General features: G+C 37.5%; 1 protein-coding gene across 1 annotated transcript; it reads left to right on the forward strand.

Moving 5' to 3' along the window:
* The first annotated feature begins 11,843 nt into the window (after positions 1 to 11,843).
* On the forward strand, positions 11,844 to 17,641 carry LOC118846715 (60S ribosomal protein L6-like). Its single transcript, XM_036755473.1, has 2 exons — positions 11,844 to 11,902; positions 16,747 to 17,641. Exons 1-2 carry the CDS (start codon positions 11,844 to 11,846, stop codon positions 17,591 to 17,593), a joined length of 906 nt encoding a protein of 301 aa, XP_036611368.1. The 3' UTR covers positions 17,594 to 17,641.
* The last annotated feature ends 1,054 nt before the right edge of the window (positions 17,642 to 18,695 follow it).

Raw genomic sequence — 18,695 nt, forward strand, 5'->3', positions numbered from 1 at the left:
TGTGAGTAATGAACCAGGGCCCACATTATTCTGAGCATTTGAATAAATTAGTATTACAGAATTTCTAAGGCCATTTAGTGATACTTTTCCTAAAAAAGTCACCTTGACAAGCATATTGCACAAGTGGGCATCCAACACTCTGCTTAAACACCCCCAAGGAAAGGAGGTATTTATCCTGAGGTACCATATCCTGAGGTAATCCATTCTGCATTTCAGTAGTTCTTCATGCTAGGAAGTCGTTTCATACCCCAATATAGTGGTAATGTAAATATGAAGATCTTCCCACCCATTAATAGGCATATGTGGCCTACTTATGTCACAGTTTCCCCTTATATCATACATATTTTTTTTTGAAATTCCTACCTATTGCTCCTAGTTATGTCATCTCAGGCAAACACAGCAAATCTGATTCTTTTTTTTAATGGGTTAGGTCTTCAGATACTTGGAGATAGCTATCAAGTCCCCAGTAAGTCTTGTCTTCCCTTACACTAATCATCCCTAATTCCTTCAAGGGTTCTTATATAGCATAAACATGACGCCCTTCTCAATCTTGGTTTCCCTTCTCTGGATGCTTTTCTAGATATCAATATCCTCTCCAAAATCAATTAACAAATATTTTAAGTGCTTTTTGTAATCCAGGCATTGAACTAAGCCTCAGCTAAATAAAGGCAAAAAAGGCCCTTGTGCTTGGTTATCTCACATGCTAATGGGGGAGACAGCTGTAAATAGTTAAAAGTTATATACACAGACTTCTGGGGGTGGAGTCAAGATGGCAGAGTAGAGAAAGCACTCAGACAAGCTATTCCAAAATTCCCCTCCAAACAACTTTAAAATAATGACTCAAATTGAATTCTGGAATGGCAGAGCCAACAAAGGTCAAAGACATTATTCTACGTCAAGACACCTTAGGTAGCCAGAAAGAAAGATTTTGACAAAGGGGTAGAGGCTGGCCCAGAGCCCATGTGGATGAAATACCAGTAGTAGGGCTATCTGGTGGCAACAGAAGCAGTAGCAGCTTCTGGAACTCTCAAGGCAGAGATAGCTTGACCTGGCAACTGATCAGAAAGAGATGGAATCACTATCCTAGCACTGGATATAGGACCAGAAGCCGTTTAACTCTTTGGAAAATCGTTCGCCTATACCCACTTCTGGTTCATAGTTCAAGGGCAGAGAGAAGAGTTTTCAGTCAAGAGTGAGCAGGAGCCCTGAGGATCAGTATTGCTTTTGGTCATAAGGGTTCAAGGACTCTGAGAAATAGTGTTTCTCACCCTGAGGTATAGTATCACTTCCAGTTTGAAGAGATCAGAGACCCTGAGGAACAGTATTGTTTTTGATCCAAAGGGAGCAGAGGCACTGGGGAGCAGTATCAACTGGAATCCCAAAGATGAGGGGTACTTCCTGAGTAAGGACCAAAGAGCAGAAGAGCAATAACCATACTTCTCCCCAGATCACACTACATTGGTAGCACCAAAAACTTCCAAACCCCTGACTAGCTCTGAAAATAGCAGTGCAAAAGAAACCTAAAGCTTGAGATACTACCCTGACTTCCCCTCCCCATGCAGGAAACAGAGACCAATTTTAAAGAGCACAATAAAAGAACATAAAAAAGTTATTGTAGTGACAAGGAAGATCAAGACACAAATTCAGAAGACAACAAAGTCAAAACAGCTATATGCAAAGCTTCAAAGGGAAAAAAATTCTGAACTATGTACTAACCTAACAAAAGTTAATTTTTTAAAAATCAAACAAGAGTGATAGAAGAAAAATTTAATAAAAAATAAGAGCAAAAGAATAAAAATATAAAAGGCTGAGTAACAACTTGGTAAAAGAGGCATAAAGAATACCAAAGAAAATAATACCTAAAGAAACAGATTTGGCCAAATAGAAAAAGATGTATAAAAGCCCACTGAAGAAAATAATTTTTCAAAAATTAGAATTGGATCCAATGACTCCATAAGATATCAAGAAACAAAAAAACAAAGTCAAAAGAATTAAAAATAGAAGAAAATATAAAGTATCTCATAAAAAACAACTCTAGAAAATAGATAGAAAAAAGATAATTTAAGAACTATTGGATAACCTAAAAGCCACGATCAAAGAAAAAACCTAGACACCATATTTCAAGAAATTATAAAGAAAACTTTCCAAATATTCTAGAACCAGAGGGTAAAATGGAAATTAAAAGAATCCACTAATCACCTCCTGAAAGAGGTCCCAAAATGAAAACTCCCAGGAATATTGTAATCAAATTCCAGAGCTCTCAGACCAAAGAAAAAATACTTCAAGCAGCTAGAAAGAATCCATTGAAATACATGTGATCCACAGTCAGGATCACACAAGATTTAGCAGCTACCACATTAAAAGATCAGAGGGTTTGGAATATAATATTCCAGAAGGCATAAGAGCCAGAATTACAGTGAAGAATAACCTACCCAAGAAAACTGAGTATAATTCTTCCAGGGAAAGTCGATATTTAATTAAATAGAGCATTTTCAAGCATTTCTGATGAAAAGACCAGAGCTGAATAGAAACTCTGTCTTTCAAATACAAGACCCAAGAAAAACATAAGGTAAACATGAAAGAGAAATCACAAGGGACTCAATAAGATCAAACTGTTTACTTTTCTATATGTCAAAATGATAACATGTAACTTCTAAAAACTTTATCATTATCAGGGCAGTTAGAAGGAATCTATATCAAAAAAGGGCATGGGATGAGTCAGTTATGCTGGCATAATGTAACAAATGTGGAGAGAGTGGAAAGAGGGATACCCTGGGAGAAGAGGGAAGGGAAAGGAAAAATGAGAAAAAATTATCTCATAAAAAGAGGCACACTTTGTCAAATGCTTTGTTAAAAGCTAGCACTCTTTCTACCATATTCCACTAATCCAGTAGTTTCAAACTCAAATAGAAATGGAGCCACTAAACCATACGTAAGGATCACTATGGAAGCATACTGACTTAGAAAAACACATGTTAATATTATCTATGTTCTGTTTTATTTTATTTATTTTGTTCACTATTTCCTAATTACTTTTTAATCTGGTTCCAGTGACATGTGAGTGTTGTGGAGGCTTGTTTTTATATCTTTTCCTAATGTACTAGTCCAGTGACCACTTGTCAAAAAAGAGGTGAGCCTGGCAAGAATTGTGAATAGTGAAGACCTGAATCCCTTAGTCATTTTTACAGAAATCCATCATCTTTATCGGAAAGGGGCTGGAACTATGTTGTAATCCCTATGGAAATATATCAAAGAATTTATCATTTCATGTGTCAAGCATTCCTTCCTCCAAAGCAGATTCCATTCCTTTTACACCTTAGTAAATCAGTCTTCATGAGATGCTTTTCCCAAATTATCACTCATTCACTCAACTTTGGGTACTGAGCTTCTCCACATTTTACTAGGCTGGTTTTTGGATAATAACATTTTATGTCTGAATCTGAACATTTTGAGCTTGTCAAGACCTACTAGAACTGGTGCTTCATTGGCAGAGTTGCTGTGAATCCACAACCTGACTCCTGCTTGTGTTGCCAGACATATTTCCTATGAATCTTCTGTTAGCCATTCTACATTCCAGTCAAATGAACCTACTTTTAATCCTCTGAACTTGGCATTCTATCCTCCACATCCTTGCCTTTGCAGAGACAGTCCTAGAGGTCTGGAATTTTTTTCTCTTAACTTCTAACAGCTTCCTTCAATGGATCCTATAGCAAGCCTTTCCTGATCAAATCACCCTGTATTCACTCATCTATTTAAATGCTGTATCTCCTAGTGAAATGAAAGCTTCTCGAGAGCAGGATCTTTTTTTTTCTATTCATTTGCTTTTGTCTTTATATTTGTATTCCTGACATCTAACATGTCTCTTGAACATGTTACATGCTTGATAAATGGTTGTTGAATGGAATAAAAATGAAAGTATTTTGGCAGAGGAACATGTAATTTAACAAAGAAAAAGTTTAAAAATATGATTTTATATAAAAGTCAATACAAATTAGGGAAAAGTTAAGAATGATAAAGGTCTATAAGCTCTACATGCTTATTAAGCATTTCCTTTAAAAGCCTTTTTAAAATTGGATCCAAACTTGTGTTTTCTTCCATATAGGGAGTTTCCAGTGTGAAAATCCTTTCTGCTGATATAAATTGGCAATTTATATATGACTTGTAGTATTTGAAAGTTGTCTAGAGCTTAAGACCTCCTTATGTGTCAGAGACAAGTTAGCTAATTTGCTTGTATATGTCAGAAGAACTGAAATCCAGGTCTACCTCACCTCAATATGAGACCTCTATTCCCTTATTAGTCCTTAGTTTGTAGGGTGTGTGTGAGGAAACAAAGTTAATTCATGACCATCAACACCTTATTTTCATTTTAAAATTCACTTCTAATATGAGATTATAAAGGCAAAGGACTAGGACCTATTCCTTCTTGTTGGTACTATGATTATATGACTTATTTTTCAAGAAAAAATAAAAGATGAAAAAAGTCCGTTAAAGTTTTGGTAACCAGAATGATGTTCTTCCAAAGGGTTTTATCAGCTATTTTAGCATTGGTGAATGTAGCCTAAATGGAAAAGGAAATTATGTATGAAATATAATTTAGAAAGTTAGGATCCCTCTAATTTGACATGTCACAGAACTTAATGGCTGGAAAACACTCCTGCATGGTGTACTGCGTGGAATGATCACTGTATTTGGAGTAAGGGACCTTGAATTTAAATCCCAAATCTGCTCTTTTGTAGTATTTCTGGCCAAGTCACATTAAAATTCTGGGCCTCAGTTTTCCCATCTGTAAAATAAGCAGCACAGTTCTCTGAGGTCCCCTATAGATCTAAATCCTATAATGTGATGATAAGCCTATGATCAGAAAGTCAGGTAGTCCATTCCCCTGCCTGCAGCAGAATCCCCTCCATAATACTCTGAGAAGTGGCCTTGTTTGAAGACAGCCAGTGAAGGGAAATGCCTTGCCCCTTGAGGTAGAGCATCCCACCTCTGGACATCTAACCCAATGCTTGCATTTTATAGATGAGGAAAAATGACTTGGTCATGCTCAGCCATGTTGATAATGATAGATCCGGGACTAGCTTCGGTGTTCTCATAACTCCCATTCGGTAACTTTTTTCCATTGTAATTGTCCAAAGGCAGAAGAACTTTTTTTCCTTTTCTTTGAGATTCTTGCCTCCGAATCTGTCACTTGAAACAGCTTACTTAAAGCAGAATTTGAAGGCAATGTGTTATTGCCCTTACCCACTTTATTCCCTGGCAAAAGTCACTTTAAAGTGAAAATACATAAATGAAATTGAGTAATGGTTATCTACAATTTAAACAAGATCTGATCTGAAGAACTCTATAATATTTATATATATATATATATGTTTATATATATATATAGATAGATAGATAGATAGATAGATAGATAGATAAAGAATTCTTGCTAGCCTATAATTACAGGGAGAAAAAAAATACATCTGAGTCTGGTAACAGTAACTCCATCTCTTCAGATAGCAAGATAGTACCTCCCACGTAGGCTTCCTACAAGTGCATCTTCAAGAGTATGGGCGGGAACAGAGTGGTGGCATAAACATTGACTTGTGAGGTCCAAAAACTAAGTGGAATATTTTAAAAGTATGAAATATAGTACCAAAACCCACTGTTGAGTTTTCTGGAAAGGTTACATGCTAGGATTATATGAAAAACTAACTAAGAAAAGCTGGGCCCGGTGTGGGGAAATTGGGAGGACAAGCCGAAAAATCTAAATCAAAACAACCAATAAACCAGATGGCTCAGAGGGGAATTTAATTGCTGTGTATAAAATCTAATATGGTGCAGGCACAGTCAAGCCAGGTGACTTTTTTCTGTTAAACATGGATATTGTAGCCCGCAGAACACCCGTAAACAGACATTTCAGATATACTCAGAATTCTCATTTAGAATTATTTATTTTATACTATCTCAATAGTTTCCCCTAGTTTCCTATGCCCTCACTATCACCTCCAGATATCTCTCTCCTGTAGCCCTCACTATAACATCTGATAATGTTTCCCTCATGCCTCCCATGACTCTCTCTTTCACCTTCAATGATTCTTCCACCTCTCCATGACTATCAGAATCACCTCTAACTCCCCATCCCCACTTTACTCAATTCCTTCTTCCTCCAATTCCCTAGTAAAAGGGATTAGATAAATATTAAGGCTACTGACTCATTTCTGAGGAAGACCTGATTTGCGCCCTGGAAGAAACATGAAAATAGAAAACAGAAATAGATTTTAATTTAACTATTGTTTCAAACCCAAATTTCTTGGGCTATTAAGTTCTGTTATATTCACACATAATTTTGGTTTATTTTTGACGACAGCTTAGGAATTGAGTAAGACCTTGTCATAAAAGAGAAAATAAAGAAGATAGATCTCATAAATAGCATAGCACTTTTATTTAGCTTCTATTAAATACAATGTATGTGTCTGTGTGCACGTGTATATGTTTTAATGAAGACATTAAAGGAGGGATGACTTTGATTCTGACATTGTAGATTTGGTTATCTAATAACAAGACTGGTAAACAAGAAGGTGCAAAGAGGATAAACACAGAAGACAGATGCATGCTGTTAAGATAAAAACATGTTACAAATTTTATATATAACATATGCGTGCATTATATATAATACATATATGTGAACAAGCATGTTTATTATGTACACATGTAGATTGTGTACGTATATATTTGTGTGCAGAATACTATATATGATTATAGGGAAGTAATCAATTATTAATTACTAATTGTGTGCTAAACCCTACGTGTGGCTATGAAAATAAAAATATGGAGAAGGAAATAATTGCTACTCTCATGGTGTTTACATTATCTGCAGTGGTAGATGGAGTGTGGAAACCCACACTGATTAAAGCATTCTTAAAGTGTTTAAATAATTTTGGTAGCATTGATGGCTTTGTGCTAAGTATACAAACTTCAACTCAATTCAATTCTACCACATTTACAAAATGCTTTCTATATCCCAGGCACCATGCAAAGAACTGGTGATACAAAGACAAAAATGAAAGTCTCTGTGTTCAATAAGTTCCCATGATACTAGGAAGGAGGAAATGTGTGCCACATGAACAGCAGATGAACTTGGGAAGAATATAGCAAATTTTTAAAAATTATTTAAATATGATTTTATCGATACTCCTTTTTTAATCACATTTTTTCTGAATAGGTCTCCCCCCTCTTATACAATTATATTGAAAGAGATTAAAAAGGGGAAAAATCTTCAGGAAAACTGACCAACATATCAAGCGTTTGGTGATAGGTGCTATATCCCACAGCCACAGCTCTCCATTTTTTTAAAGAAGGGAGGAACGTGATGTGCAATTTCTCAACTCATCATCGGGGGAGCATGATTATCCAGTTTCATTTTTTCTTTCCATTTATATTGTTATTGTGCCTTTCCTGCTCCATGGTAGGCACCCTCTGCTCTGATCATGATCTCTGCCACTACCTATCAGTAGCCGAAAGGACTCTGTCCCTAGGGCCCTTGACTACAATAGTCAAATTTTACCTTATGGGGGGGGTGGGCAAGGGAGATGGTGGTAGAAACCTCCACACCTCACTACTGTTTTCCAGCTACCCTTATGTATCATCTTCCCTTAGGACAGGGATTCTTAACCTGAGGTCTTTGAGCACTTTCTTTTTTCCTTTTAATTTCAATGACTCTCTCAATATAATGGGTTTCATTTTGTAATCACATGAATTTTATTTTATGCATTTATAAACATTATTATGAGAAGAGGTCTATGGACCTTACCAGACTGCAAAATAAATCATAGTAATCATTATCATCATCACCATCATCATCACCACACACCACACACACACACACACACCCAAAGTCCCCTTCCCCAGTCGAATATAAGCAAGCAAAACAATCAGTTAGGGAAAGGACTGGTCTTGCTTGCATATATTTCTATCCTCAATTCTCAGTACAATGGTATCTATCCATCTATCTATCTATTTATCTGTCTATCTGTAGCTTTCTGACTATCTTCTTTTCCTGGTTCTGCTTACTTCAGTTTTATGTCTTATATGTTTTCTCATGCTTTTCTCGCTTCTCTATGTTTGTCATTTTATCTGGTGTATTAATATTCCATTACAATTTTGTACCAAATTTGTTTAGCCATCCCTCAATCAATACAAAATATTTGCTCCATAACTGACAACTAGAGGAATGAGGAGCCAGCCTCATTAGAACGGGATATTTGTTATCTTTTCCTTCTCACTCCACCTTGTGGCTCTCAACACACATTCACAATCTGTTATTTGACATGTATATATTGTACAACTGGAAAACAGCATTTTTATCACTGCAAGCCAAACAGGCTGTATAGAAAGGCATCTGGCTTGGGCCTTGGTTTCCTTAGTATCATGTCCTCTCAGACTGAGTTCGCCCACTTAAGCTTTAGCTGTCCATTCATATCCATCTCAAAATAATTTCCTGCTAAGCAGTGGTTTGTGAAATGACTACATCACTCTAGAAGTGTTAAGCAGATCAAAACTATCTGCAGGCATTTTTCCCCTTTTGTTCTGAATTCTGTAAAAGTTGTCAGACCATGTAAGGACTAATAACATTTATGACATTTTTTCCAGTAGAAAGAAGGCAGATGATTTGCAGTCTTCCCCATAAAAGGTGCACCACAATATGTGCATGTGTGTATTCATATACATACAAAGTATATATATATATATATATATATATATATATATATATATATATATATATTATGCATATGTGTGTACATACATCTATATATAATTATAAACAGATTTCTCAATATAGATCTATCTTTACATACATACATACATATATGCATATGGATTACAGTGCATAAATATGTACATTTGTATACAAAAATGCATGTATATTATGTATGTATATATGCTTAATGTATGTGTGTGTGCATATTGTATATATATTTTATGTGTGTGTGTGTGTGTGTGTGTGTGTGTGTGTGTGTGTGTGTGTATATATATATATATATATATATATATATATATATATATATATATATATATATATACATGCATATGTAAATGTTGGAGGAGTATTTCAGATTCCACCACTTTTTGAGAGAGTTGATATGCTATTCCTAGGATGACTTAGAATTGATGCCCAGAGTCAGATACTGCAAGTTGGAAGGAACCTCAAAGACCATGTAGTCTAACCTACAGCTGACCAGGACCACCTGAATGTCTACCTTCCACAGTAGTCTAGAATTCTCTAGAATGCAATGACAGATAGTGTTTGGTATAAGAGCAAGAATACAACGTTGGAGTCTAATGACCTGGTTTTGGATTTTGGTGCTGGCATTACTTGTGTGACTCTGGGTTCTTTAAGCCTCCATTTGTAAAATGATTGAGTTGGGTTGGATACTTTCTATGATCTCTAACAGATCTGTTACTGGTGGGAAGCCTACTGGATTTACGGTCAAGAGACCTGGGTATGAATCTGACCTGTGTTAGTCAGTTCTGACCTCCTCAAGGTCAAGGTTAATGTTTTGCTTTTTTTTTTTTTTGTCTTCCAGGCTTAGTATGGCATATAGTCAAGGCTTTATAAATGTGTTGGCTGGCTGACTTGCCACCTGTGTGACGTTAGGCAAGTCACTCTTCGATCTAGTTCCTCTTCCATGAAAGGAGGCCATTTGGCCAGACATCTTCCAAGGTTCTTTCCAGATCTAAATCTATGATTCTATGATCCTGCTGTAGGATCCAAAGGCATTGGCTAGACCTGGAATCTTTATAACTTATCATCGCTAATTACTGATTTCTTGGAGTGCCACAGCCTCTCTTATTCTACAATGTGTAGGTAGGTATAAATGGCACACTAAGATCAGCTGTTAACTATTAATTTTATTCCCCCCTGGTCTTTTCATGGATTTAGGTCTAGGTCTCTGGGGGAAGCAAACATCATTATCACAGTAGGCAGCATTTATATACTGCTTTAAGATTTCCAAAGTTCACTGCGAATATTATCTTTAATCCTCATGGCCCTAGATTATATTGGATCCTCACAACAAACCTATGAGGCAGGTGCTATTATTATTCTCATCATACAGATGAAGAAACTGAGGCACACAGAAGTTAACTGACTTGTCTGGAGTCATAGAGTTAGTTCTCTGAAGTCAGATTTGAACTCAGGACTTCCTGACTCTTGGTCCAGTAGTTTATTTATCACACCACCTAGTTTTGTAAATTATGGTAGTCTCCCCTACCATTTCCCTAATAAGCCAGGGGAAAATGAACATGACATGCTCAACATTTTTACTCTATCCACTTTTGGGGAGAGTTCATATCCTTGGCCTGGAACGACCTATAATTTTGCCAAGAGTTATAAGTTGTAAGGTAGTAGAGACCTCAGAAATCATATTCTCCACACTAGTTAGAGGTAGGAAAGTAGGCAACTCATTAAATAGACTGTTGGGCTTGAAGTCAGAGAGAACTGAGTTCAAATCCAGCCTCAGACACTTACTAGTTGTGTTATCCTGGGCAAGTCACTGAAGTAGTCTCAGTTTCTCAACTGTAAAATCCAGATAATAATAGAACCTCTCTCTCAGGATTGTTTGCCTGTCACATAGAAGCCACTAAATAAATGTTTGTTTCTTTCCTGCCCTACTTAAACAGGAATATATTCCATATTATTTCATAAAAGTGGTCATTCAGAATTTGCATAGTGATGCCCAATAAAGGAAAACCCACTACCTGCCACCAATTCCCCAGGCAGCCAATTTCACTGTTGGATAGTTCAAACGTTTTATTACTAGGATGCACAATGTAGTACACGGTATCTCCGGACAGACAAAACATATACCTGTATAATGATTAGAGAACAATGCAAGAGAAGTTCCAGTGACCAAATGTCAAAATGTATGATACAGACAAATGCTGTAGGAGGTTAGGGATGGCAGAGACGAATGTGAGCTGGCGGTTTAAAGTAAGTTCTGCAATTCTTTAAAATTTGAAGATGTTATTTTGACATTGTATAAATGCAGCAAAATGGCTGTAGTTCTTAATAGGGGCTTGCCTGACTTAAATTTCAGATTCCTGCCTGAAAATAGTCTCTTTGGACTCTAAGTTCCTGATCTAACCTCTCTCTCTCTCTCTTTGTGTGTGTGTGTCTATCTCTCTCTCTCTCGCTCCCCCTCACTCCTTCCCTCCCTCCCTCCCCTTCCCTCTCTCCCCCTCCCTCCCCTTCCCTCCCTCCCCTTCCCTCCCTCCCTCTCTCTCTCTCTCTCTCTCTCTCTCTCTCTCTCTCTCTCTCTCTCTCTCTCTCTCTCTCTCTTTATCTCCCTCTCTCTCTCCCCTCCCCTTCCTCATATCCATCCCCCACCTCAGTAATGGTATTCCTGGCCTTTAGAATTCCTTATCAAATTGTTGTCTTTCTTCCAGGCTTGCATAATCCTTTTTCTGTTTTTTCAGGTGTATATATTTCCAAAGATGGAGAACATGGGATCATAGACAGACAAACTGACAGTTTTCTAAAATGGATGTCTTTTTCATTTTTTTTTAGAAAAATCTTCCTAAGCCATGAAAATGACATCATGGTCATTTTCTAAAACTTATTACCCAGATACTATTAATAATAATCAGACAACATAATTAGCACCTGCATGGCACTTCTTCATTTTCAAAGTACTTTAGAAATATTAATTATGTAACCTCTCTAGCACCCCACTTTACACATAGAGAAATCAAAGCAGAGGTTATGTTTTTTTCAAAAGCAAAATTTGGCAATATGTCCCCAATGTCCCTGCCCCGTCCTTAGACCCGCAAATGAGCTGTCCTCCCCCTTCCTACCTAAAATCATGAAAACCGAGCTGAAGATTTGTACTAGGAAAGATGCATTAGCCCACCTGCCTGCAAGGTAATCTGGGCAAGTCCCCTGAGGAGCACAGATCCATTGAGTTTCAGAGCTGAACAAAGCCTTGGAAATCATTTTGTCCTAGGACTCCGGCTGCAATAATAATAACTGATACTTCATTTAAGTTTGTAAAGCACTTTTTTGCATATTTTCTCACAATTATCCTATGAGGTAAGTGTTATTATTAACTTTGGGCAGAGAAAGAAACTGAGACTGAAGGAGTTTTAGTGACTTGCCTGAAGAAATACAGTTAGCAAGTACATATTCCCTGGTCTTCCTGACCCCAAGCCCCTCAATCTATTCACTGTGTCTTGGGTAAGAGACTTGTTTTGGTTCACTCAGCAAGTAAATGGCAGAGATGGGTTTCAAACCCAGTTTTCTCCTGACTGCAAAAAATGAGTGTTCTTTCCACTATCCCTGGTACCTCTCACTTATAATTTATTTGGGGATTACAGACTCCCTAGCTGGAAAGGTCCTGAAAGGCCATATAGTTCAACTCCTTTTTACAGATGAGGAAACTGAGACTCGGGCAAGTTTAAAGCTTTGTTCCTTGGTTACACATAGATTCACAAGTCTATGCCTGGAAAAGACATCAGGAGCAATGTAGTCACACCTCTTCATTTTACAGATGGGGAAACTGAGATTCATGCAGTTTAAGTGAATTGTTCAAGGTCATACAGGGAGTAATCAATATATCTGGGGTTTGAATCCAATCCAGTGATTTAAAATCCTGCTCCATTTCCACAAGACTATCTCACCATACTCAGTGTGGGGGGCTATTTATACAGATTCCAACCTCAATATAATTTAAAATTGAGTAAGATATTAGAAATCATCCAATCCAATGCTTTCATTTAACCAACAAGAAAACTGAGGCGCAGAGTGATGATAGCCGAGTGGAACCTCAGAACTCCCCTAATCCAAGCATTTTATTTCACAGATAAGGAACCCAAGGCTCAGGAACATTAAGTGACTTTCCAAGGGCACTATGGCTTATTAATATCACTACTGGGATTCCAACCCAGATTTCCTGAGTCAAGAACATTTTTCATTATGCTACATGGCCCCCTTTTATTTCCTGAATGAAAATCAGCCACCATGCTAAAGAGAAATGAAAACGAGGGGCCTCTCTGTTTTCATTCCATGCCTTTTCTTCTCTGTATGACTTTTGTCTTTGTATCTCTAGCACTTAATATGATGACTGGTGCATTGTAGGCACTGAATAAATAGATTTTAATTGATTGAAGTTAGGTAAAAGGATAGCATAGGGAGTGCTTTCTCTCTCTCTTTTCTCTCTCTGCTTCTCTCTCTCTTTTCCTCTCTCTCTCTTTCTCTCTCTCTCTCTCTCTCTCTCTCTCTCTCTCTCTCTCTCTCTCTCTCAAAATCAAATCTTTTCATGTGCAAAAGAAAAACAGAGTTGTAGAAAGTGAAGTGATTTTAATTTACAGGTGAAATGGGGATATTCTTAAGGAGAAGAAACATTTCACAGTGTCATGGCATGGAATTTGTCATAAAATCACTGAGCCGGAAGAGATATTAGAAATGACTCAGCTAAGCCTTCTCATTTCATAGATGAGGAAATCAAAGCTCCAAGGGGTTAAGTGATTTGCCCAGGGTCATGCATCTAGTTAGTGGTAGAGCCTGGACTGAGTTAAGAAATATGGTTCTGGGGAGGGGGAACAATTCACTGAACTGAGTTCATCCTCAGCTTCTTACAATATTCAATTTCATTTTAGTAAACAGCTGAAAGATTTTGTCTCAAATAAACAAGAGATATGGAAGTGACAAACACTAGGCTGTTTTTTAGTAGAATAATTGAATAATATCTCTCTACTATACTGCCACTTCCTTGGTGTAGGCCCTCACCACTTCATACTTAGGCTATTACAATGGCCTTCTGGTTGAGCTCTCTGCCTAGTTCTCTTCCAACTCTCACCCATACTCCCCTCAGTTGCCAAAGTGATCTTAAAATGTAGGTCACCACCCACGCCTTCACTACTCAGCAAACTCCAGTGGCTCCCTATTACCTTCACGATTAAATCTCAAATCCTCTATTTGGCTTGTCTTTCACAACTTGATCTCTTCCCTCTTTTTTAGTCCTCTCCCGTTTACTCTTCTCTGGGATCTAGCAATATGGGCCTTGTTGTTCCTTGTACATGACATTCCCAACTTTCTACCTCTTTACTGGCTTTTTCCCACATTTATAATGCTTTCCTTCCTTTCTTCTGCCTTCCTCAAATTCCTTCAAGGATCAAATTCCACCTTCAGCAGGAAGCTTTTCCCAGTCTCCTGCCTATGCCCACCCCCTGCTAATGCCTTCCTTCTGAGATTATCTCCCATTTACCATATATATCTTTCTATCTATCTATCTATCTATATGTATGTATGGTATGTATATAGGGCATGTCTGTATGTGTATATGGTATATATAGTAACTATACATGTATTATATATGTTTCATATATGATAAATGGGAGATAATTTATATTATATACATACACATACATCTTACAAATACATGGTTGTTTTCACATTGTCTCTGCCCATTAGAAAATGAGCTTCTTGAGGTCAGAGACAATACTTTTCTATGCACAGAGCTTAGAATGGTGCCTCATTAAAAAAGCTCACTAAATAAATGCTTGCTGACTGACGTGTATAACCTAGTCAAAACAAGACACTTGAGATTGAATTGGGGTCATGTCACTACATTCCTGAAGTGAAATTCGCAGTATCTACTAAAGTCCACATTTATTGGTGGTATAGGAGGTTTTTATAAGATTGAGGAATCTTGTGCAGGAGTTTAGAAATTATGCCCTAATACTTCCCTTGCACTGAAAAAAATGCTATTTTTTTATTTCACAATGAAATTTGGATCATGCCAAGCTTTCTCAAAAATCCACCAGCTTGTTCTTGCCAGCTATAGAGAACAATAGGGAAGGATCACAGTAGCTTGGCACACTCACTTTCTCTTGCATCAAATATTTCCTCTTGAAAATGAGAATATGAGTCTTGGAAAATCTGTGTTTTTCCTTCCCTCATCTCTCCATCTTTCCAGGGGAAGACTTGGTGGCTTTGTCCTCTATGGAAACATCAGGTAGCATCTTGTCCTGGCCAAATTCCCCCTAAACAAATACGTTAAGGTGTTTATTCTAATATTGATGCATTGTCTTGTGGAGCTTTCTCCTCTTTTTAAACTTTTTTTTCAATTCACAAAATTCTATTTTCTCTTTCAACCCACAGCTATTGGAAAAATAAATAAATAAAGTAACAACCTTTTAACAAATATTCTTAGTAAAGCGAAACCAATCCCTATACTGGCCACATCCAGAAAACATGTCTCCTTCTATACCCTAAGTCCATCATCTTGGTCACAAGATGGGAAGCGTTATTGATCACTTGTCATCTGGAAATTGTGGGTGGTCATTGTTTTGAACAGGCAGCTGGGGGCACAGCATATAGAGCACTATGCCTGGAGTCAGGAAGAACTGAGTTCAAATATGGCCTCAGACACTTACTAGCTGTATGACTCTGGGTAAGTCACTTAACCCTGTTTGCCTCAGTTTCCTCATCTGTAAAATGAGTTGGAGAAAGAAATGGAAAAACATTCTGGAATCTTTGCAAAGAAAACCCCAAGTGGGGTTACAGAAAGTCAGACATGACTGAACAACGACATTGCATTGATTAGAGTTCCTAAGTATTTCAGAGTTGTTTGTAATTAACTTGTTCTGCTGGCTCTGATCATTTTACTCTTCATTAGTTCATGGAATTCTCTCCAGATTTCCCTGAAAGTATCTCTTTTATCATTTCTTCTACAACAAAATAGTACACATCCATATACCATAATTTTTCCAGCCATTGTTCAGCTGATAGGCATCCCCTTATCCCCAATTCTTTGCCACCACAAGAGCTGCTACAAATATTTTTGCACATATGGATTCTTTTTTTTCTTTTCTTTGCTTTGATCTCTGAGGTATAGGTCTATTAGTAGTATTACTGGGTTAAAGGGTATGCACAGTTCAGTAACTTGTGTTAATGCTTTTCTAAAAAGTTACGTCCTCAAACACCTGCCACTCATTAGATGAGATTCCTTCATGGCTGCTGATTACAGCCATCATCTAATCATTTATGAATGATGCCAAAGTGAAGCAGGTAATCCCTCAATAGGCCAGCTGTTTGTTTTCCCTTGGGCACAGTCTATTGTAAAACAGAGGCCTCTCAATGAATGAGATCCTGGACCAATCACTGAACTTCTCAGTTTTATCATTTGTTGAATGAAGGGGCTGGACTAGCTGCCTCAGCAGTCTCTTATACCTCTAACTCTACAATCCCGTGATCTTTCATTGCAAAAGTGGAAGACTATAGTTCAAAAATATTGCATGTTCCATCAGATTCAGTTAACATATTAGTTAATTTTGAGGAAGTTCTTTTTCTTTCTTTAAAAAAAATTCCATTGGTGTAAGGGTTACGTTTGGAAATTAATGTGAAATAAAAATAAAAAATACTAAGAAAAATAAAAGTCGCTAGATGACCTCTTGTGTTGTATGTTGTATTGAGCAATCTTGGCAAGTATAACTTATACTAAAAAGCCACTGAAGTTCCTTCCAGAATTCAAACTCTGTGATTCTAAATACTCCTAGTCCACATCAGTTGTACTTTTAAAGTCCAGAACTTCATCAGAAGGGAAAACTGTATGAAAGATTCAGTAAAAATCTTTCCTCCATTTGGGGAAAAATAAAAACAACTGAAATTTCATTCATTTCAGAGATCAATCAACATTTATTAAGCACCTAATGTGTGCCAGAAACTGTGCTTAATAAATGTTGAAGCTGTCTTTCCCCTCGCTCAAGATGGCAGACAAAAAAACCTCCAAAGGAACCAAAGAAGGTCAAAAAGGAGAAAAAAGTGAACAAAAAGGAAGATGTGGCTGAAAAGGTGGTGAAAAAGCCTCAAGAGCATTGCAGTCGGAACCCAGTCCTGGTCCGAGGGATTGGTAGATACTCCAGGTCTGCAGTGTATTCCCAGAGAGCCATGTACAAGCGGAAATATGCTGCACCAAAAACCCGGATTGAAAGGAAAAAGAAAGAGAAGGTGCCTGCTACTATCTCAAAGCCAGTTGGTGGTGATAAGAATGGAGGAACCCGTGTGGTAAAGATTCGCAAAATGCCTCGGTATTACCCTACTGAGGATGTGCCTAGAAAGCTCCTGAGTCATGGCAAAAAGCCCTTCAGCCAGCATGTGAGGAGACTTCGAGCTAGCATCAAGCCAGGCACTGTTCTGATCATGCTCACTGGCTGCCACAGGGGCAAGCGAGTGGTTTTCCTGAAGCAGCTGGCTAGTGGCTTGCTACTGGTGACTGGACCTCTGACCATCAACCGTGTTCCTCTGAGAAGGACCCATCAGAAATTTGTCATTGCCACCTCTACCAGGGTTAACCTTTCAGGTGTAAAAATTCCAAATCATCTTACTGATGCTTACTTCAAGAAGAAGAGGCTCCGTAAACCTAGATACCAAGAAGGAGAGATTTTTGACACAGAAAAAGAGAAATACGAGATTACAGAGCAGCGCAAGGCTGATCAGAAAACAGTGGACTCTCAGATCCTGCCCCAAATCAAGAAAATTCCTCAGCTCCGTGGCTACCTGCATTCTGTATTCTCTCTCTCCAATGGAGTTTATCCGCACAAACTGGTGTTTTAAATGCCTTCCAGAGAACTCTTATTAAAATATTTGGAATAGTTAAAAAAATAAAATAAAATAAATGTTGAAGCTCATGTTGACTTTTGAAGACTCAGTCACTATTATTTTTTTTTTGGTGTGAGCGTTTATAACCCAGAAATAGGCAAATGCTTCAAATTAGGGCTTGGTTTATTTTTTGTAGATTGTCTAGATTTAAGAACATGATGGAGAAAATATTAATGATGTAAATTAAATGTAAAAGGGTGTCATGTACATTTTTTTCAGTGAAACAGTTGTTAAGCACTTACTAGTACATCACTGAGAGACATTTATCCAGTCCTTAAAGGTCATGAAACCAGGCTGATGAGTTACAGAGAGACCAATGGCCTCCATTCTCTTTGTAAAATAGGAAGTGAGGTCATCTGTAGAAAAAATAAAAGCACAGTGGAGTGGAGCTGTAGTACCTTTGAGGGAGAGGAAAAAGAGACTTATAATATCCATGGGAAGTGTGGAAAGTCATTTATAGATGACCAAAAAAGAATTCACTGGTAAGGACCCAATTGGAGTAAGACAGCCAATTTCTAATGGAGGCCATTGGTCTCTCTGTAACCTTTCTATGGCCTTAATGATCCTCTTCTCTACTCCTTTTTTTCTCCCTTTCCTCTAGTACATTGTCCCATCAGTCCTCGCATATAATGTGTGTCTTTCTCTTTCTACTGGATCCTGCCCCCCTCTAACTACCAATAAGTTCAAATGTCCCCATCCAATAATAATAATAGAAATAATTACACATAGCTTCCTATTTAAGACTATATGTAGCTTAAACTTTTCTGCTTAGGTCTTTCATTGGCTCATTCCTATTTTATTTTCACTTTCAAAATTATTCTTTCTAGTAGAACTCAGTTTTCTCATCTTAAAAAAGACTGAGGTGGGAAGGTTAGATTAGATTACTGTGACAGGTAGCATAATATAGTGGGAATAACACCAGACTTGGAATGAGTGGGCATGGATTCAAACACTAGCTCTGAGATTAACTATGTGAAATTGGGCAAGTAAATTTTTCTTTAGAACTCAGTTTCTTCATTGGTAAATCATGTTGATTGGACTGAAGAGTCTTTAAGGT

This window comes from Trichosurus vulpecula, chromosome 4 (genome assembly GCF_011100635.1).
Source record: "Trichosurus vulpecula isolate mTriVul1 chromosome 4, mTriVul1.pri, whole genome shotgun sequence".
Lineage (NCBI taxonomy): Eukaryota > Metazoa > Chordata > Mammalia > Diprotodontia > Phalangeridae > Trichosurus > Trichosurus vulpecula.

Excerpts from the sequence above, each read along its gene's own strand:
- LOC118846715 (XM_036755473.1), top strand. The coding sequence starts at position 11,844 with ATGAAAACCGAGCTGAAGATTTGTACTAGGAAAGATGCATTAGCCCAC. Across the intron at positions 11,903-16,746 it reads TTAGCCCACCTGCCTGCAAG|ATGGCAGACAAAAAAACCTC; the intron begins GTAATCTGGGCA and ends CCCTCGCTCAAG.